This window comes from Argiope bruennichi, chromosome 4, assembly GCF_947563725.1.
Source record: "Argiope bruennichi chromosome 4, qqArgBrue1.1, whole genome shotgun sequence".
Classification (NCBI taxonomy): Eukaryota; Metazoa; Arthropoda; class Arachnida; order Araneae; family Araneidae; genus Argiope; species Argiope bruennichi.
The window spans coordinates 51041683-51068884 of NC_079154.1; the positions used below are offsets into that span (position 1 = coordinate 51041683).

Genomic DNA, 27202 nt, shown 5'->3' on the forward strand with positions numbered 1-27202 from the left:
AATACTCCTGTTCTTAGCTCGAAGAAAAAAAATCGAGATGTGTGTCGGATATTTTAAATTATAATTTCATTTTCGTGTAAAGCAGTGATGTATCCCAACCATACATCAATATAAGAGATTAAAATTTTCAAATGTTTTCCATTTTGATCTTAGGTAGCTACGTTTCTTCCCGAAAATTCCTTAGATTTTTCTGTCTCTTAAATTTATGGTACGATCGACGAACTTCGCTTAAATAGTGTATCCCCCCTCCAAATAAATATAATTTTATAATAAATGTTTACCAAACAAAATTTACTTACGAACATAGTGAATTTTTTAAAATTTGGCCTTAATGATTTACTCTATTAAACAAGTTAGAATTATGGTGTAAGAGGTGCTTGTGAAGCTTTCTCAAGCCTCAGAATTCCGTAAAAAAACCTCGTTGCAATAATTAAAAAATCATCACAAAACCCATCTATGCTTTCTGTAAGACAGATTATAAAATGAATTGCTTTTCATAGTTAGAGATTAAAAAGAAACAATTTGATTTAGCTACAAAGTCTAAATAAGCGACTTTTATAAGCTAGAAAATACTGACATAGAGACATTCCATAGAGATACCGACATAGAGTAATTTGATGAACTCAGAAAGGTTGTTTGATCTGAAAATCCAGATTTCGTCTCCATCGTAGAGGTTGTATAACGCATTTAGGAATAAGATGGGAAGATTGATTCATAGCTCTGAAACATCAACACTCAATCAAGAAGGAACTGAGTGTTTTCCTTTTGCACACAGCGATTAATATTCTTCCTCAATGGTAGCAAAGTAGATTCAATGCCTAGAAGTTAAAGGATGTTCAACCAATTTGTACTCTGTAACATGATGCTCCTGCGTCTTTGGACATTAGTTTGACATTTTATATTTTGTGAGCAGATGCAGTATAAATTAGAACAACCATCATTGGAAAGATTCTGAAAGCAGCAGGACTTTCGCTTATTGACTGCTACAAAAAAATTTAAATAAACTGTTAAATTTAATCATGAGATCATAAGCTTTGGGAGAACATATATCTATCAATTTAAATATCTACGTTTATAAAAAACAAACGTACGTGTAACAGAAATTATTCTTACTATTTGTTACCGAATGGCAACTGTCAAATGTAAAAAAATTGCTGTATGAACATTTTAATTTGATTCATTGGACATTTTTATAACTGCACTTAATTGACTTGGCTTATTTAATTAGTGAAGGTGCTAAATATTATTAGAAAATAGCTTGTCGGCAACAAAACATATTGCTGCTAACTGATATAGATTGCCAAATGCTAGCAATTTATGAACATTTTAAACTCTTTGTTAAAAGTCTTTATAATATTTCATAGCTTAAATGTAAAATGAATTTTCTGGCTAAAAAAGATTTTAATATTTGGCATATATTACATTTTCTTCTTTTTTATGCGTATGAATTTAAACATAAAATATTTATTTGGCAAGATTTAAGATTAGTGTCTGGTTTCTAACCGAGCATAACAAAATTGCACCAACTTTCCAAAATTACGTTAAAAGTCCTCCATATTGAATGGTTACAATATAAGGTAACAAGCAATTTTTAGGGCAAGAATTACAAAATTGCCAAGATTAAATTTGAGGAAAAAATCATCCTAAAAATTCATCAATGGCGAACGAAATACTAATCTTAAGTCAAGCTACTTATTTTAGAATTTAATTTATATTGTAATGTATATAATATGTATTTGAGACATATTGGTGGTTTTCATCACTTCTAACAAAACTAATATATAATTGCCAAACGGTTGTCAAATGCTTAAGTTGCTTGCTGAAAAACAGAAAGTCATCTAATAATGAAGCAGATAAAGATCCAGATATATTTTAAAGACTACTCAGTATCACAAATTTCGTTCGCTATTATTTTATAGAATGCACTATTTTAAGACAGTAGCTATTTATAGTTATTAAATAGGAAGCGAAAAAAAAAATAATGAATCAAGATTAGTAAAATAATTTTTTTCCTCTTACAGATTTCTATTTCAAATACTTTCAATTGTTTGGCCATAATTTTAGTAATCTACTAAAAACCAGTTTCTCTCTATTTCACTAATGTGCTCGAAGAATATGCATACAATTATAAAAAAAAATTAAATTATACAGAAATTAAATTGAACTGCGAATATTGTTAGAAAACAGACTCTTGTAGATATTGATTTAGCTGATTTCTTAAATCTTACTTGGTTATTTTTTCCAGAATATTGAAATATTTTCAGGACTGAAATTGATTTAATTATAAAAAGTTAATTAGATTATTAATTTGACTTGCTAATTGTTTTGATTAATAAACAAATGAAGACTTATTGTTTCACTTTAGGATAAAAAAAATTTAGATATCTAGGCGTTTGTTTAATCGAAAAATTTGTCGAGAACTTAGATCAATTCTCTTTTCAGCACTAGGTACTTGCATATTACTTTTTGAAAATAATAATGATGCTGTTTAATAGATAATTAACTTGATTGTTAAAGCCCTATAATATATTCAAAATGTTTATTAGTATTTTTTTTTCGGTATTTTTGAAGAAATAGGAGTTCACTCAAAAAGCCAGGATCGCAGTATTGGTATTCAAGCCATCCCCCTCCCCTCTCGCATGCACATTATTCCGAAAAAAAATATTCTAGTATAATCTAAAAAAAAAGCATTAATCTAATAAATTAATAAAAGTAATTTTTTCTTCAGGGAATCTTACTGTAATACATTAGTGAAAATACAAACAAGAAAAATTTAATTGCATTAAAACTTTTCGAGAATTTGCATATTTATGAATGAATGAATTTCCTCTCGATTGGAAAAAATACACAATCAAAAAATGAAATCAAGAGGAAGGAGAAGTTAGTTTAACAGAAATGATATTTAGGGAAAAAATTTGCCTTGATAATGTATTTATTTAATTAGTCGAGACCACAGCTTAAAATGTGCACAAGATGAGAGTCATTTTAAATGTGAAATGGCTAATTACTTACAATAACAACCATTGTAGTTGCTATGATTTTGAGTGAAAATTTTCAGGTGCTTATGAATCATATCGAGCAGGTACCCCGTGCCATTTTGTGTGATGAAATTCTACGGCTGTTGCACTTAATCAATCAAATGGTTACGGTCTACTTTGCTTATAAATTTCTGCGCATTTGCCATCCGATAATATTTTTACGGAAAATACGTTCTGTGAGGGTATGGTGAAAGGCTCAATAACAAACTGACGACAATACTTTATTTCACAAGAAAGTCTGAAAAAGCAAGTGACAAAACACAAACAACAATTTTTTTGTAAACAAGCGAGAACCGCAAAAAGTGTTTAAGGATAATATATTAATCCTTTTGTATGATCTCTCCGTTTTTATTGCTCCCAATACATGGCATCTATTCTTCGGTAAGAAACTATTAGTCTCTCCTGATAGAAATATTGCTAATATTTCCACAGAGAACATTTTGTCGAAAACTTGTCTCCAAATGGTCGCCAAGGCCGGGCGTCATTGACTCAGTATCCATTTAGAATCCTTTATAGCTATTCGTAAAACTCTCTTCTTTACTATGAGACTTACTACGCAGGAAAGCAATATTAGAGATTTATGACAATATCCCATAACTGATCAATGGAGAAAGATCTGGTGATCTTGTAGGACAAGATAGTATGTAGACATTCTATACAGCACACTTGGTAACAGCAGCAGCCATACAAAGATGAGCATAATCCTGTTGAAAAAAGTCTCCTGGATTATTAATTTAAAAAAAAGCTAAATCTCCAGTTTAAAGTACAGATTTGCCGTCAAAGTACGTGGGATAACGAGATAACTCCTGCTATCATAGAAAATTAATTACTGGCATAAATCTAGTTGGTTTCAGATGCTCATCTGACCTCCTTTTAACTGTCAGAGGCACCAAGACTGAAACGGCCCTAATATGAGAAAACAACAAATCTCCACTCTATATCACTAAAATCGCAGACACAGATGACATGGAGCTAGTGGCTTGAGCAATACAAGATATCTAACTAGAAATTTATATTTTTAATGTTTGCAGTCCAGCCTTAATATTTTCAGAGATTTAATTGACAGTTAATTGTTTTTACTCTACCATCACTATCTTGGAAAAAAAACTCTTTGTTGAAAGGCAAGCAAACTAAGACATGCAACAGCAAAGGAAGTTTTAGGAATATCTTGGCAGTAAATTTCTAAAATTACAAAATTTTGATACTATTTCGAATTTTGATACCCTTTCTTGGTTATCTGAGGATATAAGTATTTACTACATCCTTTCATTTCGTAAATCCAAAGTTGATTTTATCTGATCGAAACTTAATTAAATTCTTGGTTATGTTTTTACATTTTGGAAAATATTTCAAAACACAGATTTGATTAGCACTAATATGTTGGCAGAGTCCATGCATGTTGATTTTAATTTTGTCCTGTGAATTGAATTGCTTTTTCAAAGATGTCTTCATCCTCTTATATTTCATTTTATAAAATTACTTTTTTTTCAAACTGATCGCTGTGAATTTCTTTTTTATTTTTGAAATTAACATTTCTCTGAAAGATTTTATACACCGGCTTTTATCATAGCCTAATTTCTAAACTGATTAGTTGCAAACATTCAGTTGAGGAAGTATTCTAAATGGAGTAAATAATAATATTTTATTTCGTTTCAGTTATTAAATGGATTTGAAAAAATTATGAAAGCTAAATTTTCGACATTTCTTCAATTTAATGAATCACATTCAGAAAGATATTCTTGACATTCTTTTAAATCCAAAAACTTTCAATTTTCTGTGATCAAATTTGACCGAGTTAGAAGCTTCGAATATCATTATTTTAGAGTAATCAACAATTTAATTATTTTAATGCATTCAACCTTAGTAAAATTCCAGAGGTTTAGTGGCATATCTTCTTCGAGACGGTTGATGGAATGGTCTAAAACTGCTCAATTTTTAAAAATAAAATATTGATATTTAAATTTCCATAACTCGGTTAATTTTGCTTACAAAAGAGTGGTACTTTTTTATTTAAAATATTAGTATCTCAAGAAATTTTAATAAATATGACCCAAAGGACCACATGTGCATATTAAAGTTTAAAATTCATAATTCGTTAAAATATTTATTGATTCAAACTATATAAAAGGTAATTATTTACTTAATTTAGATCATTTTTCCTATTATATGAATATACTAATGATAAATAATTCAGAAACTAGCTGTGTGGATATATTTTGTATATAAACTATATTTCCTTAAGGTAGGTGATTGGGTTGGAAACTCGAAATTTTGTAAAAATATAATATATATATTTTTAATTCATCCTTAATTTCTGAACAGTCTTTTTCAAAAAACACTTTGAATTTTCTTTTGAAGAATATTATTTCGAAAATTACATTGAATTTCATATTTGCATAACTTTTTTAAATGCGACTTTCAGGAATTCTATATTTTGTCAAAATTTTCTTGTGGAAAATATCATAAATTAAAATCTAAAGAATAGTCTTGTTCAAATTTAACGTAATAATTCCTCCATGTATTTTTCCAGTTTCTGAATTAAAGAATAAGCAATTTGTTCATTCAAAAATATTCTGTATGAGATCTAATACTTCATAATAAGAAAATAAAAAACTAAAAATTTAATTTTTCTTTTTATCATTTGAATCCCAATATTTAAAGTGTTTTTTTTTTCAAGTTAAGAAATCGGAAGTATATTTATTAAGCTATCTGCGGGATTCTGAGCAAAGTATTTGAAAACACTTTTAAAAAGAAAGCTTTTACTTTACATCCATTTTTAGCTCCTCCCCCATCAAAAAACACACATCACGTTTTTTTCCCAATTTTTATGTATATATATAGAAAAAAAAACCCTTCGTCATTTTATTGATATAATTTGGTTCCATTGCTGCTTTTTGCAAAAATTCAAAAATATTACAATTTTACAGCTTTTTCAAATAATTCAACCAGAAATAGTCACATCTCTTAAACAAAGCAGAATTACAGAATAAGTAATTAAGCGATAACCGTTCCTAATACTATTTTTCAAGAAAATATCATCTTTGATATATATTTCATTTTCATATAGACATGTGCTGAAAATCACACTTTCCTAGATTTAGTTGGTGTAAGAGTTAATTTAATCTTTTAATTTGAGGTTCTGTCAGTGTGATGGCAACATGTTAATAAAAGATAGTTTTTTTCCCATGAATGCGTATCATGCTCGTGCAGGCTAAATTTTATTTGAAAAAAAAAATTGTTGGAAAATATATTTAATATATTTTGAAAAATTAATTTAATATAGAATAAAAAATGGAAGGCAAAACATTAATATATAGTTGAAAAGATAATTTTTTTCAATTTTAAGATTATTTAAAAGCAAATTTTTACTGTAATATTTTCAGATGTTATCACGGGAAAAGTCAAAATTTTGCTTAATTCTTAATTAAGTAAAACTATTATTATTTGAAGAAAATCTTTCCACGGTGTAGATTCCCACTCTCCAGAGTATATATGTTCCAAGTTTGGAAATTCCAGTTAAAACGAGACCTGGTCTGCAGAGCGACAACACACACACGCACGTATGCACTCACATGTACGCGCACATCCTTATTAGTAGAGGAAATAAAAAAAAGTTATTCAAAGCAATTCAATCTTTAGAATAGACTGTGGTATGATAAGGTTTCCGGAGTAATTCATTTACTTATAAATATTTTAAAACAGCGATAATAAAATATATTCTAAAAGCATACTTTATATCATCGCAATATACGTGCATATTAAATAAAGTAATTAAAACAATGTAAAGTATTATTGTGAAGTATATTTAAATATAAAAAAAATATTAAAATTAGAGAAATATATTGAGAAGGTATAAAACTGATATCACTGAAAAGCTAAAATTTGTTATTTTAAAGTGTTAAATTATTTTTTGTGCAAAAATATACTTAGAAATTTTTGAGGGGGAAAATTAATATTATGATTAATTTTTAATTAAAATTCCAATTTAGATTTTGAAAAACCCATTTATGAGCAATTACTAACCAAGAAATAACAAACTGTCAGATCTCGTTGCATAACTTTTGTTTTATTGTTAATTGCAATCAACGTTATTTTATTAGCTTTTTATTCTTCAGATTTGCATATTACTTCTTTTTAAGTGGGTAGACAATTTTTTTTGCTAAAGAGAGAATATAAGATTGAATTCTTATTTTTCATCAAATTGTTCTCATTTTGTGAATAAATATAATGCTTCTATTCATTCCAGTTCAGATTTCCAGAAAACGGAAGAAATGTTGCTCTCTTGTCAAGTTTCATTAGTTAGATTATCATTGTCTTGAACCAAGTTTTTTTTCAATATGTAAGTTACTTTTTAACCCTTTAGCAACGAAACTCCTTATTTCTTTTCTCGTCATTTAATAACATCTGATCATCCAAAACCTCCTGAACTGTTATCATTGGGTTAAATACACTATAATCATACTATTACCAATACACTTTATCAGAATTACTAATGGTATCAACTTATCTTAATCTCAATGACATCAATGTACGTGTGCCAATCGACATCTAACTGATCATTGTCATATTGCTGCTCTGTGAGATCATTCCTTTATTTGTCCAGTGGTACAATCAATGGATTCCAAAATTCAGCTGGCAAGGCATATTTGACGTATATCATGTGAGAACAAATCAACACTATTACATCACTTTAAAATAAATTTTTTTACTCCTTCATTTATATAGAAATCGTTAGTGAAATTCAGAATATTTTTTAAAGCCCATCAGAATTATTTTACACGGTAGTAGTGTATTTTTCAGAGACCTAAATGCATTCTATGGCTCTGTGCAACGGCATCATTTAAAGTGCAGCAATCGATAATGTTTTCAGGAAGGCTGTGTCAACAGCGAGAATCGATATGAAACAGCGATGGGTCCGTCCGGTTTGAAATACGACCCAATCACAATCTGTTCTTTGTTTGCACGTCAAACAAACCATTTTCTAACCCGAAAGGGTACGTTTTTTTAAAAGTACAGTTAACTTCTTTATTTCCTGTAGCTTAAATATCTTTTATAATGATTACCGTACAGAAAGTCAAACTTCTTTGTCAATTAATAGTGAAAATCGGAATGCGTTTGCATGTGCATTTACTTTTAAAGCTACCAGTAAAACAACGGAATCCATCCATTAAACGCCAGCATCAACTGATGAAAGGTAATATTGGTCGTTCAAACGAGGGAGATCAGACTCAAAAACCTAAAAATGAGAAGTAGACTTGCGAGAGTGCTAAAAAACGATAGTGTTTGTCGGCTAGATGCTATCTGTCAATTGTGACATGCACGAAGAGAAATCGTTCAAGATAGGGCAGATCACTAGACCTAGAAATACCGCATTTGGTATATAGATATTTTTCCGTTGTAGGTGCTCCGTAAAAAAAAGTGTTTTCAAAATTTTAATTAAATTTTTAGTTAAAATGAATCGAAACGTTAACGCTTTTTTTTAATAACTTGGCAGCGTATTACGACACACAAATTATTTTCACATTACTTTAGAATTTTTTGAAAATTAACTTTAAAGTGATCCCTTTATATTTCATATAATTTTGAACATCAGGGGATAAATTATCAGTGCTTTTCATATTTATATCTGTTTCATTTACATATACACACCCATGCTGCGACGATATAAAATACATTTTTTGTGTGTACTTTATTGTTAATAGAGTTATACAATTAAGTTTATACCTACCACATAATTAAGAGCAAATTTTTAAAAATATTGTAAAAATAGTTAATAAAAGTCAAAGATTATTATGCTACGATGTTTCAGACTAGAAATTCGAATCTCCTTTATTATTATTAATATTTTGATAAAAAACACAAGTATAGACTTTCACATACAATTTAGAGATGATAATTAATGAAAGCTGATTTTCTTTTTTATGGGGAGTGGCATGCTTATGTCTCAGTGCCGACAAGTATAAGATACTAGCTCCTCTGATTTATTGATAAGGTATTTCTTAATTCCTTTTCATTTCATAACACTTTTCCAGATAAGGCAAAAACTTTATGGAGGCATTGTCCTAGATACACTTTCATATTTTGTTTCTATAAACACACAAGAATTTGCTGATTTTCAGTAGAAATATAGATACATAAGAAATGGCAGAATTTATCTGTGAATATATCCACTTATAATACCAATTGACTGATATTATCAGTTATTTGCTTCAGATTGTGGAAAGGAATTCTAGAAGAAGAAAATTTTAATAGAATTCACTTTTATTAGATTTCTCAATAGTTAACAAAAATTTTTAAAGCTACTATTATAAAAAACTGTCACAAAACACTGTGATTTCTGAGTTTATTTTTTTTATTTATCGTTTAAAGGCTTATCAGATTATTTTACCTATCTTTCTATACATCTTCAAAAGATTGTGAACAAAAGTTTCGGACGAAACGGGATTGCAATAGTTTTAGCTCATGCCTAATTAAAAAAAAAATAATAACCTATGAATTCCTTTTTCTAGTCCCCATTGCTTATTTCATTCAATCAGCTAGAAAAAAAATCACACTCATGTAATAGAAGTTAAATATGTCAGCCCAATTTAATTTTGGAATCAATTGTGTATCTTGCATTATGAAAAGCGATAATATTTTAGCGCGAAATAAAACAACTTCCAGTTTGTTATTAGATGTTATGTACAGTTATATTTATCATGTTCACTGTGACGTCATTGAAATTTTCTCTTTCTCCCTAAATTTTTTAGGCTTTCAGCTGAGTAGCAAAAAACTAAATGGTTTTTAACGGGTGAGGCAGAAAAAGTGAAGGCCCAGTGTGCGAAAGTGTCGCAGGGTTCAGTGATATTAAATACTTTTATTATTAATTTTCATTATTTGATTAAGTAGATTAATCGTATATTAAGGGATGACTGGTATTTAAATATCCTTTGATTATTTATGAACTTCAATAAAAAGGTACTCCCCGATTTCAAACACTGGATGTGCTATAAAGTATTTTTTTAAATCAATATTTTTCTATCTATGTCATGTTGAAACATAAGTTATAATTATTATTAATCATAAAGATATTGTTAATGTAACGTCATATTCTTATGTTTAATAAAATTATGAAGGATTTTTACTAAATGAGAGAGAAATAACAGGCATGAATTCAAAATTTCGCAATTCTTATTTCAAAATTTTAATTTTGTGAAATTTGCTACAGTTTTAGTTTATTTTCTTATAAAGTGAAAAAAAAATCTAGAGGTGAATCAGTTGTGAAAATTAGTAGCTTTGAATTTCAAAGTAATGCATCAAATTCCAGAAATATGGTAATAAGATATTCCTCAATGAATACATTTAGCAAATTCTTTCCCATAACTAGTTTTTTAGCCGGCGTTCTGGCATAGGGGTAGCGCGTCTTCCCCGTGATCTGGGCGTCCCGGGTTCGAGTCCCGGTTTGGGCATGGTTGTTCTTCTGTTGTTCTATGTGTGAATGTGCCCTCCTGTAAAAAGGGGTTGTGCAAGCGAATGAATGATGCGTGAGTGGCAAAGTCGTACTCTTGGCCCTATATGCTATAAAATATGCTATAAAAAATATGAGACGTCCCCCTCAGGCTTAAATCGCTGTCTTCGTAACAGCGGGCTTGTCAGTGGCGCCATAAGAAACAAACAAACAACAGTTTTTTAAAATTTACTCATTGTAGCAATTATGTTCAGAGTTATACGTGATTTTAATAAATAGCCTAATTCTTATTATCTTTTCTTGGATTTTTTTATAAATACACTTGAATATTTAATCTTCTAGGATACTTAATCAATTGTTAAAACAATTACTATTATTTTTTTTTAATTATCGTATATTTCTCATCTGATCAGTACGATTTGCGAAAAAAAGTCTTAAGAATGTACTGCTTATTTTAGCGACTCATGTAAGTTTTCCCTCAATCTTTTGTAATTTTAGCTATTTTTATTTTTGTTTTTCGCAGACTCGATTTTAATTCTTTCCTGGTATTGGAATTCTATATTCTTCTAATGTACATTTCGATTAATAAATCTACTTTGTGAAAAAAGTGAAAACTATCCAATGATATAATTTTTTTGTCTGGAAAAATGAAACTCTGTCTATTGAATTTATAGAAGCATTTTTGTATATTCAAATATTTTTATTTTATCTTTTAATATGTTTGGTGAACTGATTCTAAAAAATTATTGCACTAAAAATATTATACTTATTTATATGTTTATTTAAATATGAATTATAAAGGGAATCCATTATTTATAATCAATTATATTTCAAACGGATTATAAATTATATAATGGAATTTGTAACAAGGACAATCAGCTTAATATATTTTAATGCATCCCCCTCCTTTACTGTGAGAATGTCAAAATGATATTTCATTTCTTAATGTTTTTCTTATCTTTATTTAGAAACATTAGACATAGTTAGCTTGCTTGCTAGCTTTCAGAGTTCAAATATCACAAATTGATATGGCAAACATTATTTATTCCCTCTACAAAATTTCTAAGGAAGAAATCAAGAAAATTAATTCAAGCAGTGCTTTGATCCCGCGGTATTGTACTTTTCTTCCAATCCATCTGCCAGAAAATTTATCGTCCAGAAACTTTAGAGCTATAATAGCCTAGTGAGAGGATGCCATTTTTTATAGATTGATAACTAGAGGATTGCGTCCATATTAATATCTAAGATCACTTTAAGCAGAAATGGTCGATTTAGTTTCAGAGGACCACAAAAAAATTGTGTTGTTTTTCTCATTGGAATTATTTTGCTAAAAATTATTTTATTTTCTGCTTAAATTTATGCATTGACATCTATTCTATGATGCAAAATTTTAAGAACAGGGTTGCTCAATGATAAAAATTTTATCTTCCTACAATTTTCAGAGATTATTTCGTTCTAATGTTTATTACTCGGAAAAATATTCGTGCTCAACTGTATAGTCCCAAATTAAATCACGAGGAACAAAGGAACTACTTTCCATAAATATATCAAATTATACTATCAGCTTCAAAAGTGTTGTAAAATGTTTTTATAACGTTTAAAGTATTTTCGAAATTTTTCTGTTATAGCATTGCCTCTATTGATAGCCATATATTTCTGCTCCAAAATTACTTGCCTATATATACCTGAACTAACCTTAATATTTATCTTAGGATTTTAGATATTATAGTTTAAAAGTTCTTATGTACTATCTATTACATACTGTTTAAATTAAAGAAATTTTGTAGTGGTGTTAATTCTAATCCCAGTCCAGAAACTGTGGGTCGGGAGGTTATGTTCCATGGGTGAGATAAGATCTTTAACGCATATTTATTTTTCCGCTTTTGTCAAAACATGATGTGGACTTAAAATCTTCATCAATCCACATGGTAGGAACTCGACAAAAAATAAAACAATACGCAAACAAGCAACTAGTGTTGTATGATAAAAAATTAATCTTTTCAAAGTGCTAATGATGTATTTAAAGAATTTGCCTTTTGTACGCAGTACAACGAAGGCGAATAATCATGTTTCCTTTGCACACTTTTCTTCGAATCGCACTGGACGAATGAGGACGGGCGATGAGGAAAGAGAAAGCATGTTGAATCGATAAGGGTTGCACACCATCCGATCAATAAGGGGTAGTGGTCGATCTTCTGGGGAGACGGCGGATCGATGCTGCTTCCGAATGGCATTCCCCGGATGGAAATGGGACGACGTGACACTCGGCTCCGCCCCTGAGTAATGTCACTGGCATCTTTCCCTAATGGATCACTACTCTTTCATCCTGGCATATCAGTGCCTTATTCAAAACGGTAATGCAACTGCGCAATAGGGTAGAGAAAGGTGCTGGGGTATCATGGAGGCTTTTTAACACTTCTAACACATAAAGATCGATCCATGGATTTACGGTCAAAATATTTCTTTATGCATTATGCAACAAAATGGCATAAATTAAAATATTTTACTATTTTACAAAATAAGTATTCTTTAATCACAATTGTAGCTTTTAATTAAAAAATTTTATTAAAATCTACTGATAATTTCAGAAACTAATTTTCAGTGAAGATAAATTTTATGACAACAGAACTTTAAAAAAAAATATCGATTTAAAATGCCATTATTTTTTTAAACCTTTTTTAAAAAATTTTTCTTTAAAAAAATAATTCTTTATTCATTCTTCTTCATTTCAAAACACATTTTTTTAAAAATAATTATTTATCAAATAAGTCTGTATTTTTATTATACTGAGTGACAATAAATAAACTAATCATGAAATTATTTTATTATTGAAAGTAGGAAGATGTTTATAAGTTTAATAAGGACTTGATTTCATACTCAGCAGCAAAATATGCATTCAAAATATGTGTATGTCTTTCAGATATATTTTTCTGGTTTAAAATCTTACACAAATCATTTTTAGGATTTTGCATTGATTTTTAAAAAATCTTTCAAAAAAAAAACTTTAAAGGAAAACATCTTTTCATAACTTCCAACTAAAACACCTCTATATATTCCACCTATATATATATATATGCAGTATTTTTCTTACCTCGCCCCTTCGCAACTATATATATATAGGAAGTGTATTTGAAATGCCATTTATAATGACGTTAAATAGTCTTTGTGCGAAAAAAACAGTCTTTGCTTAAAATTGTTCCCCGTACTACACATATCTATTTTTTTGATTAAAATTATTGGACAATACTTGGTAACTTTAATGTTAAGAATGCATGATAGGGATAATAAAATGCTTTATAGTTTTGCTTAAATTACATTAAAAATTTTAAATGTTAAATTAAATTACTTGTACATTAGGAATTAACGAAAGTAACTTTTAAATAAAAGCTTGGTAATGTTGCAAGTAAGAAAATTTTTGACTGCATAAAAAGTTCTGCAAGCAAGATTATGCTTTATTTGTATATGTATATGATTCCAAGTAAACATATAAAAAAATTAGAAAATGCAGAAATTTTCCTTCCAATTATACGAAGAACACAAAGAAAAATTATTGTAATAGTCAAGAAATTCGACCTGAGATTTGGATGAATCTTTACTTTTTAAACCTTTCTGAAACGAAAAACACTTTTTTGGAATTGTATCTCTCTATTTGTGAAATTATATACAAAAACATTAGAAAAATTGTATTGCATTTTTCGAGAACTTATACACTTGTGTGTAATGCTGGCCAGTCCATTACCACTGAACGAAACACTATCAATATGAAATATTGTGACCGATTACAGTTGTACATTTCCACCCAGATACGCCAACAACCCATTTTTTAGACTGAAACAATCTGTTTGGAAAAGTCTGACCCCTATATTTTTCTATAAGCACACTGTGGCGAAACAATTGTGTGCCTGAAGTCATTATTCCCTGTTAGCCGCTTTCTTATGCTCGGCGGTTGGCCCTCAGCCACAAACGTCAATCAAAGCCCGACCACCCCATCTCACCAACACCTGGCGTCCTGGAATAGAAAGATCGAGCACCTACCTAACCATACCTTTTATAACATTCTCTGATTTTCCTCAACAATTGCAACTCCTTAACTATATGTTACTCAAATCACGTTCGTCACTAAACTCATATAACCCACCAAATTAAGTTTTATTGACAATACCCCAAACCCCGCCAAATCGATGGGCTATTTATCCTCTCCCACTTTCACACACCCGCATTCCTACAGCTTAATATTAAGCTAAAAATTTACGCCATAGTCCACACATGTGGAAAATATGCCATTCCCATCTTCATGGGACTTTGAAATCATTCTTATGGGCGGATACAGCCAACTAAGTCTTCATAATCTAAATATTCTAAATATCAACAGCATGCTAATTCATGTTCACAAACTCATATCCTGATACCTGACTGGTGCCTTTACTTTCTTGCAAAACCCTTTCTACTCACGTACATGTGGCCTACAAACTTTCTATCCGAGCTGTGCTACAATGATACATGCACTAACTGAATATGCCTAAGAGTACAAATCAGGTAATTATAGCCAATTTAAAACTTATTAGAAAGTTTTATGCATGAATGTGGTTATTTTTAATTTTGTGTTTTCATTATTTTATAAACGTTCGCTGTATTTAAAGTTTGTCGGAACTAATTCTATTGATATTGTGAATAAACACAATAATTTGGAATTAAAAGAATTATATTCAATCATACTGAATTTAAATAGTGCTTTTGGACATATTTTAAATTAAAAAAACATATTAAAAAGTTAGAGCTCTACAAACATTATTAACTTTTGTTTAATGCCTTTACAAACTTTAAATGCATTTTTTTTTCAGACTTCCATTGGAGTTATTTTTTTCCCCCCTCAAACTTTTGAGTATTTTCTTTTCCCCAAGATTTTTTTTTCTTTTTTTTTTTGCTGTTTTAGATAGTGTCTTGGTATTTTTTGGTGATACTTAAATATGCATATACACTATAATAATCAATAAGGATTTAAGTCTGAGAGTCATTTAAAATATATCAGAGTTAACATTTTTGAATTTTTAAGTCTTTTTCCCAAGTTTTTCTGGGAAAACAATTAAAATTTTGCAAAGAGTCAGACTTCAATTCTATAATAACTTATGTTGACAATAATCCGACTACAAATCAGTTAAAATAATTTTAAAATATTAAAATTTAAATATTCTTTAAAAGTTTTTAAAACTTTGAAAATTTCAAATTCTTTTTAAATTTTATAATAAGGTGCTTTCTAAACTGACCTTTTCAGTAAAAATCAATTTCATAATTCAAATAATACAATACACAAATAATTTTTAATTACTTTTAATGTTACTGCTTATATTTTTTTGAAAAAGTTCTTTAAGCTTAATGGCTGGAATTTAGTAAGTGTTCTTTTCACCAATCTCTGTCAAATATATCTGTCAAATTTTGAACGAAATTCGTTTCCAAGAAGTTTGTGTGTCTTTGATGAAATTAAAAAATAACTAGAAAACGAAAAATCTAAATAGATAAAATGTGTCACATAGTTTTAGCATCTATAATGAAGACCCATATTAAATTTGGAACGTAACCTGTCAACGGAATAACTGTCTACCGGTCTATACTTTCGGATGAAAAGTCAATGCAATCATTCAAAAATGCAAACTTGGATCAATGAAAATTGGTATGTCATCTTGTTGCTATAATTCTAATTCTGTTCACATTTTGGTTTCATTCACCACAAACAAATTTCATTTGGTCATAAAGGTGTCCAAGATGTATATTCTGCTTTCTTCTCTGTACTGAACAAAACAAAGGAAGAAAATGCTGTGTGCAAGTTTTTGAAACTCTCGCCATTCTCGGTTTTACCTAAGGTTCACAATTTTTATGCGAGGGGGGGGGGGGTAGCACTTTAATTAAAAATAGGCGCGAAAGTTCTAGAATACCACTCTTGCTCGTTCATTAATGCTAAATAAATGGAAGTTGACGAAATATATTTATTTAAATCTTTAAGTAAATATTTAAAATTAAGAATGATTTCTAAATTATGTTTGTAAACTGATACCCTTATTTAAAACTTCGCGTAGAGAACCATCATTTAAGAAGTCCTGTTCTGATATAATAAGCTTTGATTGATCTCGATATTCCTCGCGCATCAGCGATGTGAAAAGTTAGTTTCTCTATTTAAATATCGTTTGAATCATTGACAAAAAGTTAATGGTCTCATAATTAGGACCCCTGAGCTTTTAAGAACTATTCATATATTGAAAACTTAAAAGTGCATGGGAGAAACTTATCTTGCAAAGGAAGTTGTAAACTAACACCGGATATTATTATTCCTTGCTTCTGGAAAAATATAAACACAAATAATAATTCGTTTTATGATTCGAATGCTTTTATGCTTCGTTTTATGCTTAATTCGTTTGATTAAATACATAATTATAACCTTAAAAGAATATATATTTCAAATTCATAAAAAAATACAAAATAGAAAATATATATTTAAAAAGTCATTGATGCAGAATATATGGATCAATAAGAAGTATCTATAACTGCAAATTAAAATCTCAGAGAGTCATTAGCTTAATTTTCAATTAATATTCGAATAATCTTCGCTCATATTTGTCATTTTCTTGCAATTTCTGTTGCTTTATTCAAAATAAAAAAAATCTATCTGAATTCAAAAAATCTATCGTTACACATGAATTCAAATAATGTTTTACTATATATTTTATTCAGAATAAATTACGATTAAATTAATAATTTAAACATATTCATACTGATCAAATGAAAAAAATCCTGTTTCATGATGGAAAAATGAATATAAATAATTTTATAGTAAAATAAATCATTCGTTTGATGCCGGTAAAATCTTAAAAAGAATGTTCGCATTCTGGTATTAGAGCAGTGTAGGATTTAATAAAAGCAGAACTACCTTAATGTGAATGTATTATCCAATTAGTCTTAAAATTCCTTTTTTTTTAATGAAAAAGTAATTTTATTTCTCAATTCCATCTCGGGGGGAAAAACTATATCAGGAATCACTTGATTTAAACATCAAAAAGGCATTAACAATATCTGATAATATATATATATATATATATATATATATATATATATATATATGAATTAACAGTAACTAATATATATTATGAATATATATATTTCATCAAATATAACATTTTGATGAAAGGGGAAATTAGGCTGCTTTAAATCAATACAAAGTCATTTGAAAAACCTCCATTTTGAAATGAAGAAACTTAGCGATACAGGAAACATTTGTAAAAAATCGTTATAATGTTAAACCATATTAGTCACTCTAACTCTCTATAACAAAGCTTACCTTTTAATTACATTTCTGGATCAATATAAAATACATTGTTTGTTTGTTTCTTATGGCACTTGCCACTGACAAGCCCGCTGTTACGAAGACAGCGATTTAAGCCTCAGGGGAACGTCTCTTATTTTTTATAGCAGCGCCAACCAGGGCCAAGAGTACGACTTTGCTACTCACGCATCACTCATTCGCTTGCACAACCCCTTTTTACAGGAGGGCACATTCACACATCTCACAGATAGAACAACAGAAGAACAACCATGCCCAAACCGGGACTCGAACCCGGGACGCCCAGATCACGGGGAAGACGCGCTACCCCTATGCCAGGACGCCGGCATAAAATACATAATAACTACTTGCAAATATTTTTACATTATTCAAGAAAACGCACGGCCTATATTCTTCCACAGATTCGTATTTGTTTTATATTAATGCTCTTTATATATACAAAGGCCAAGAAAAACAAACTCTCTGAGGTCTCTCCCAAATGTATTGCTTCTCTTCGGTAATTGGATGACACCGACGCAATAATCTAGTGGAGTATTTGTGGAATTTTCAAGTCATGATAAGTATTACTCCACTTTATAAGAAGAGCTTAGTAAATTATATTGGATATAACTAGAATATTTTAGTTTCCTGAAAATGTAACGATAATTCTTGAAATGATATTTGAACAACAAACGCATAATCCATAAAAATTGATTTAGACACTACTGTAATGTAAAAAGCTTTTCAACATTCTTTTTCGATCACCATGATTTAGAATTGTGTTTAGACAATGCAATGCCTTTTTTTGGATGGAAGTGAATCGACCTACCTGCCAACTGGGATCGGCATTCCTATAGTACATGAAATTCTCCTTTATCCACTTGTAAATGGCCGAAAGAGTCATTTTGTTCTTGTTGGCCTTCATGGCCATGCAAATGAGCGTTGCGTACGAGTAAGGGGGTTTCACACTACCATTGGTCTTGTAGTCGACATCCTCCACCTGAGGGGGCTTGCTGCAGAAAGAGGAGGACACTTTGGTCTTGGCGAACAGCAGGCCCTTGTTGGCTTCCGGCGAGGGCACAGGGCTGGCGGGTGGTGTTTCAGGGGTAGGGGCCCCGAACTTAGTCATGATATTAAGATTCTGCAGCCAATTTAGATCGGTGAGACAGTCATCGACATCGCTGATTAAGTCCTCTGGGTTCTGCTCGCGCCAGTTCTGATGGAACCGCAGAGCCATCTCATCCTTAGACACGATGGGCATCTTGAAGGTCATCTCAGTCTGACCACCATGGACGGAAGGAATGGAAAGCACCTATTAAAAGACAGATAATGCGTTTAGTGGTAATTATTGAAAAACCCACTGACAGCAGCAAAACGCACAAAAACAGTAGGGACTCCTATTAACTATGTTTTATGTGATGATGATATCAAGCGATACATGCTAGTCAACTTAAGTAAAAGACCCTTTTTTGAGAAATTTATTTAGCAGAATTGTTTACGAAATTCATTTAGCTGGTCAATTCATGCTCAGATGATGTATATCAATACTGCTTTGATTTTTAAGTACGTTGCTTATAAAAGTGGTGAAACTTTTTTTCTTTTCATTTAAGATGCAGATAAGAAGACATTTTTTTTAAGTGGCTGTGATGTCATTTGAATTTATTTCCACAGAGAAGAATGAATACTATCATGTTTAGTAGCAGAACTGACTTAATTTTTCTACTCACAGAAATAATTTGAATGAATATAAAAATAATATTATTATAACTGGTAGTAACTGTCTAGGTAAAGTGTTTTTTTAATGAAAAAATAAATAGCAATTTGAGATTTCATATAGGAACTGAAGAATCATGCAATCTTTTAAAAAATAAATATGGAAATCATGTTAGATACCCTTTGATTAAATATTTCAAATGAATTTATCCAAAAATCTCTTTCGGTTTTTATTTAAGTTTATCAAAAATCTATCAGAAATATCAAGGATTCAATAAAAGATCGAACAGTGATTAAAAAAAATTAATCTAAAATGAAACGAGAGATAGATAGTTTGGAGAAATTAATAACTCTTAATCATTCAATCATTTTCTTTTTCCTTTGAAGGATAGTAACATTTTGCAAATTTTCCTGCTAATCAGAAAATATCTAAAGAAGAATTTTCTATTAATTTGTTTTAGTTTAGTCTAATATATTCTATAGTAATAAACGGAAGTGGCCCCAAATCATATTCAAAGCTTAAAGTTAAAGTGCCATTTATGTCAAAGTCAAATTATATCTAGAATTGTCACTGTGATTTTAGTTGGGGGGGGGGAATAAAAATAAATAATGCGGAATATGAAATTTTTTTTTTCTTCGTGTAAGTAATTCCTATAGATTATGTTGTCCTAAAAATAAAATGCATCAAGTGTACCTTGATAAGTATCTACACCACAAAAATACATGTTTGTGATATTATCCAGAATTAGATAAAATTATAATTCATGCTATGCTGAATGTATAGCTTGAATTATAATTTTTCTTCTTATTAATATCTTTATATCTTCGAAACAATATTTGCCAACTTACCTTCTTATATTAGCTAGCATATAAGACCAATCATAGGGTTAATGTTTACTTCGAGAAGTTCATATCTGTTTAGAATCATTTGATAGCTAATAAATTTGCAGAACTATATATAAAAAACATCTTGATTCTATGAGTTAAAAAATTTTCAAACACGCGATATTTTTTTATTGCCAGAAGATAACAAATTTAAATTAGCATTTCTAAAAAATAGGCTAAAAAATAAAAATATATAGGTAAAATATATAATTATAAAATATAGGTAAAAAGAAGCAGCATTCTTTTAATACAAAAATTCAATATATCTGTCGGCTGACTTCTGTTACTTCTTTTGTGATCTAATGATACTAATTTATGACATGTAAAGGAATCATTTCCTTTCATTTAAGATTAAAAGTTTGCTTAGCAATTTAAGTTTTGTGCGTCGCACTATTTTGATCGCTGCGCATTTTGAACGAAGAAAAAACAAATGATATTATTTTAAACACCAACCAAGATACAATTAGATTATAAATATCATTACACCTGTTATGTGATAGTCAGCCTACCATGTATATTTTATAATTATTCTGTATATGCCTTGAAAGACACTTATATTTCCTATTCCCACACTTCGAGGCTTTCTATCTACTCTTGAGCTATTCTGTCGGTTTTTCAATCCTTTGTTCTTTTTTACTACAAACTCTCCTTCCACGTGGAAGGGAAAACCCTATCATAAATTAATTCTGTTGTCTTTTCCACCTGAAGACGAAATGAAATGCGTTTTATGGCATCCATCTTTCTTCTCATTAAATAAAGTTATGTCCCGGGCAGTAATTCTTCTGGGTCCAATCTAATGTTGGAGTGTGTCATCAGCTAATGGCCTTTCCTTCATTCGGATGGCGATATCGATCCTCAAGACGTGTCTGTAATGGTCTCCCCTCGGGGAGTGAGGTGGGCGGGGCCACGAGATTAGAATGCAGACGACGATGTCGCTTCAGAGCCATTCACCTCCTTTACATGCTGAACTAAAGTGAAGAGTAAATTTATGTAAACCCTTTGCTTCGTCCTTATCTTTTGCAAAATGACCGGTTGTTCAATGAAATATGTCTCGGGGTTTTACCATGTCTTAAATTATCACCAAGAGCCATCGTGATGCTATTACAAAAATATACTCGGTTGAAACTAGAGAAAAATAAAATGGGGAAAAAATTTAAAAAAACGAACAGAAATTTAAAGGAATTCTGTATGGACAAAGCATTTTCAGTGTACACCCTCTAGTCTTCTAACTTTCAAATTTATAGAATTTAGGGATTATCTATACTAGGTTTAAGCAATAGTTGATGATTTCCAATGATTTTGATTAAATTTCGCATTTTTTTCCATTTAATCAAATGAATCTTTTGTTTTTTACGTGCAAATAATAAGAATAAATTATTCTGCTGCAGATTTGGAGCACAAAAAGTTAATCCTTATATATGATTAATTTATATGTATCTTTTTAAAAGTATTCTATCAAAAGAACAAATTGATTATGGAGTGTTAAAATAAATGAATGAAGTAGTAGTATACGTAGTATTTTATTTCGCCCTACAATGATGCGTTACGAATAAGCTTTTTATGTATATAGTGCATACAAATGTGCAAAAGTGTATACAGATCTATAATTTTGGTGATGAAATTATCCACACATTTAAAACTTTAGTAAAAACAACGTCATTCACTTTCAACCACTGATTCAGTTTCACATATTTTTAAGTCATGCGGAAGCTCAAAACCCTGACCGTTTGTCCTATCTCAACTTTATGTTTGAGAGAAACCTCAAAAGCATTACTTCATTTTACATTTTCAATCGGGAACCTTGGAAAAGTCCCAACTCTCAATCAATTATATCAATTTTTACGTCATGTGAAAACTTATGATCCTCAATATTATTCGCCTGCTATTCTACCCCATTTTTGTCAGATATTCACAAAAGTAAGTTTTGAGTGTGTCCTCAGTCACAACTGGACTGATTTCGCCAATTAATTTTACTCTTCTGCAAACATTATCATATTGTGTTTTTTTAAGATCTATTTTTTGTTTAATATGCTACAATAAGACTTACTTTTGTTGTGATAAGATTGAGCTAATCAAAGTTAGTTGATATGAGTAAATTGATTCTATTAACATGGTGGGCGAACACCATGGTCACCGAAAGCGGTCATTATACTAAATTTCATCTAACTCGTTGCCTTTTCAACTAACCATCTTCAGATCCATACGAAAAGACAACAAATAGACTTTAATTCGATGGATTTTGTCAGAAATTTAGCAGTGACTTACTTTTTAAAAAAGAGATTAATTTCAGAACCAAATTTCATTCGTCAAGTATGTTATATTTTTCAATTATAGCATTCTCAGACAGACAAGCACATATTGTTCTTATTTCTTCCTAGAGTGAGTTTTAAACCTGAAGATTTTTCACAGTGGTAGTGATCGAATAATTTGATTGTTATTATTTGTATTATACTTCGTTTGCGAGAAAGTAAAAAGAACTTCTATTTACTTCAAAAGCTCATAAGTCTGTCACTTCACCAACCAGTTAACATCTCGGTAAAACTCAGCTTCTTCTCTTTCAGATTGGAAAAAGATGTTGTTGTTTTTGGTGAAGTTAAATCATTACTTCAAATTGCAATAGAATTTTTGATGCATATTTAGAAACGACTATAAAATGCTCAGCGCGTCATTTAACTTTTCGTGCTGAATCTTACATGGCGAATTTATTTTGGTGGAAATAATTTGAAACACTGGATTTATAAAGATCTAAAATCAAAAATTTAATTATTGCATTAAATAAAAAATAACCAATTACACCTTTACCTTCTTTGAAGAGTAATATTTTACTCTGTCTTTTTAAAACATATCTATTATTATTAATTACAGCCAGTCACCCCATTATCACAGAAATAAGCCGTATAAACAGGGATTATTGTGAATGGGTTATGGTCATTAACTATCCAAATTTTCGCATAAAAAAGCAACGGCCAACAAAAATTCAAAGAATTTTTCAAACTGTTGGTAAAAGGCTAGAAATCTTTTCCCTCATTTTTTTTTATATTTTTAAATTTCCAGGGTATTGTAATACTGTGTTAAAATTACTATGTTATCTAATTTCTTTGAATTCGACACATTCTTATAAAATATACCTTTTCGCATTTTTTAAAATAAAATATACCTTTTGGCATTCTTGTTGATTAAGCTTTTATTATTCTTATTATTGATATGGCTGTATTTTTCTTGCAAACTATCTCCCATTTTCTCCCAAAGGAAAAGAATCTCTACTCTTGTTAAACACATTGAATTATATAGGCATACACTTCATTACATAAGTATGGCAATTCATTTTCAGACCAACCCCAGAAGAACGTTTTGTTCTACTAATAAGCTCCATGTTAGCGTTCGGAAACATGTCCTCCATCTCCCAATGTCTATTTGCCGACGTAATTTTGGAACCCTTCCATTGGATGGCAAACAGAGAGATGCAAGAGGACGACGGTAAACAAGATGGAAAGAGGGGAGAGATGCGAAAGAGTTGCTTAACGGAAGGATAGCGTGACAAAAGCATCTATCTCCCACGCAGCTTTTCCTTTCTGTCTCTGAATTCTCCACAAATAAACGAAGCTACCCAAGTTGGCATTGACACTCAGTGGGAAGCCTTTGCACGAACGGGCATGTAAAACTGGTTCAAGTGTATTTATACACAGTATCCTGAAAAGCAATAGCTGCTTTTAAGATAGAATAGTAAGCTAACTATGATAATTATGTAAGCTTTTCTTGCATGATATTTTTATGCAAAACATATATATATATATATATTTTGTAATAAACGTTTTTTTTTTTTTTTTTTGTAGGAATGCTAAACTGTTAATTGGTACTTCAGCTTTAGAAACTGCTATCTTTTTATAAATTTATATCCATTCTTAATGCCTTGAATAATTTACATTAATTTTTTTGTAAGGTAGCGTGAGGTTCAGTGAACTAATCAGGCTTTCTTCATTCTCAAAAACTGTCAATCTTTGAAATTTTTTTTTTAATCGTTTGACGTTTTTTTCTCCTAACATTCATCACTCCCAATCATTGTATGTAATTAAAATATGTTATTAAAAGGAGACTTTCTGCAACATGTCTTTGGGAATGACTGTACATTCACTATCAATAGTTAATTCCAGGTTAGGAAGCATTGTAGACTTTTGTAAATACCTTCTTCTTTTAAACTATTCTACAGGAAGAAATCGCCCGGATTATGATTTAAGAAATACCATGGTCCGTGATAATCATACCATACTCTCAGATAAGTAATGGGATATAGTAATGGATAATTACAATTTTCTTCCAGAAGGAGAAATCCTAATCCTCATAGATATTGCATTAATTTAGAGCGATTTGCACCTTCATTTAATGAAAACATTAAATGCATTGTTTTGCATTCAAGTTACCGTTAATAGAATTAAAAAAAAACAGTTTAAAAAAATCACGGCAGCAACAGGAGAAAAAAAGAACTCGACAATCAAACTGATATTATTGAATTTTTTATATTGTAAATTGGGGGAAAACAGTTTTTTTAGATGATAGTTTCTGAAATTATTAATCAGAAACATTAAAATTACTACACCACATAACAGTGAGAGAAAAAAAAACAGAAGCTTATTGAACGAGTTTAACAATGCTTATCGACAACAATTGGTATAAAACTGTAAGAGAAATTATAATAAATTTTATTTAATACGGTTATATGATCTTCTGCAGAAATGATCTTGGATAAAACAATAATAGGAAACAATAAATGGAAAGAAACTAACTAAAACTCTTAACCCGTACTTCTACTTATTTATTTATCAGGCAGAAGTAACTATCGGCGTAAAAGGCAATAACAAACAAACACAAAATATTATCAAGAGATGAAAAAGGAAATTAAAATTATTTTTTTCTATATAATTTGTGAAGTCTACTGAAGTTACTTTAAAAAAATATTTATTGCAATATTTATTAAATTGTGCAGTTTACATTTTATTTTCAAAAAGTTTTTTTTTTTTTTTTTTTTTTTTTTTTGTCTTCTCATGTTTGTGGAATGGAATTTTGCAATTGATTTTTCACTCCCCAATGTTTTAATGCCCTGAAATTTGCACAGTTATGGTAACAGGAGCTCTAAACTCTAACTCTCCCAATGGCTACTTTGGACAGGGGAGAGGAGTGCCAGCTCAGATGTTGTCCTTGTCAACTGGCCGAGGTTCAAAATGACGAGGTTCGTTCCAAAATAGCTCTAATGTTGTTTTAAAACAGGATCCCAGTGGCTACAGTTATATCCCGTTGGGGCTCTAAAGTATAAACTATTATGTTTATATAGTTAAAAATTTATTTTACTGAGATGACACCATCAAAACTCAAATTTAAAAATATGAATTTTTGGATTCCACAGTGTTATAATCATGAATTATGAAATATATTAAAGGTTGAAGAGTAGAATGCAATAAAAGTATTAAGACTTAAAAAAGCATTTATTACTATAATAAAAAGTAAAATATAAAATGTTTTATCGAATAACTAACAATATTATAAAGAAATCAAAATACAATGAAAGTAATTGAAAATTCCATACGTTTCTTAAAAGTATAAAAATATATAAATATTATTAAAATTTTAATTTATTTAGAAAATATTTCTTTCGGAATCTGAAAATTGTACAATAAGCTTTGACTTCGAAAATTAAATGCGATTAAAAAAAAAGTAAAAGTAAAAGATTAAGGATATTTTTTAAAAAATAAATTATTTATTCTTAACATAAGAAAATTACTAATGCGAATTAGAATATTTAATATTCCAGTAAAATCAATTAATGCTAATAGATATTAATATGCAAATATGTACGATAAAGAATATTTAATCTTAGAAATGAAGAATATTAGCATATAATTTTCTTCACGAGGAAATTTAGTACAATTACGCAGAACTTCAGTTTCGTCCTATTTGATATAACGGTTATTACAGTCGGAATGAGTGAGTTCCATTCTCTGCTAAAGCATGAGGCAGTTAATAAAGGTATAAGTGCAACTTCTGCTATCAGCAGGTTTAAAAATGGAAGACGGCGTCATCATTAATGGTATTATATGATAAATATTTTAAAAACTAGAAAATAAAAAGAATTTTTATCAACGAATCAAAGACGATAAATTTTTAATCAAAAACAAGGAAGTCAAAACAAAAATAGCAAAAAAATTAAGAGAAGATTATGAAGTTACAACGAATATTTAAAAAAAAAACTGAAATAAAGCCCAAAAATTTATTATATAAAAATTAAAACGCGTTATGAATGGAATTATGATTCTAATTTCCTTACAGATTTTCTATCTACATCTCACACTTTTGCATTTTAATTTTTATTTTGACCTGCATATTTTTGAGGGAAAAAAATTCTTATTGGGCTCAGAAAATTCTTTTTTTAATAAAAAGATAAAATTTTTATAATTGATGTTAAAATTATGCCAATTCATTTTGTTTAAAAGTTAATCAAATGATTTTTTAAAAATAGATTCACTACACAGATCTGTTCTAAAATGCTTTGAAAAAGATTTTCTCGAAAAATGTGCACATTTTTAACTGCTTATTTCGTTACTAGAAAATAACAAAAATATTTACTATCAAAAATTTTATTATTCTGAATAAATTTAAAATGAGAAATGTAAAGGCAGTTAATATTTTTAGCTTTGGAATTTGTTTTGGGTTATTTCCAACACTAATAACTTCTTTTTGGGTAATTTGAAAAATAAAATAATTATCAAATCTCTCATTTTACACAGTAGAATTTAAAATCAAACTTAAAAATATTTAAGA

At 29.5% G+C, this 27202-nt stretch overlaps 1 protein-coding gene across 1 annotated transcript in view; it reads right to left on the reverse strand.

The window, feature by feature from the left end:
• Window positions 1-27202, reverse strand: part of LOC129966179 (forkhead box protein J3-like) — a 92955-nt gene that overhangs the window by 13014 nt on the left and 52739 nt on the right. Inside the window, exon 2 of the mRNA XM_056080582.1 lies at window positions 18624-19106. Within this exon, the coding sequence (XP_055936557.1) occupies window positions 18624-19067 (444 nt within the window). The 5' untranslated portion in view covers window positions 19068-19106. The remainder of the gene's footprint in view (window positions 1-18623; window positions 19107-27202) is intronic.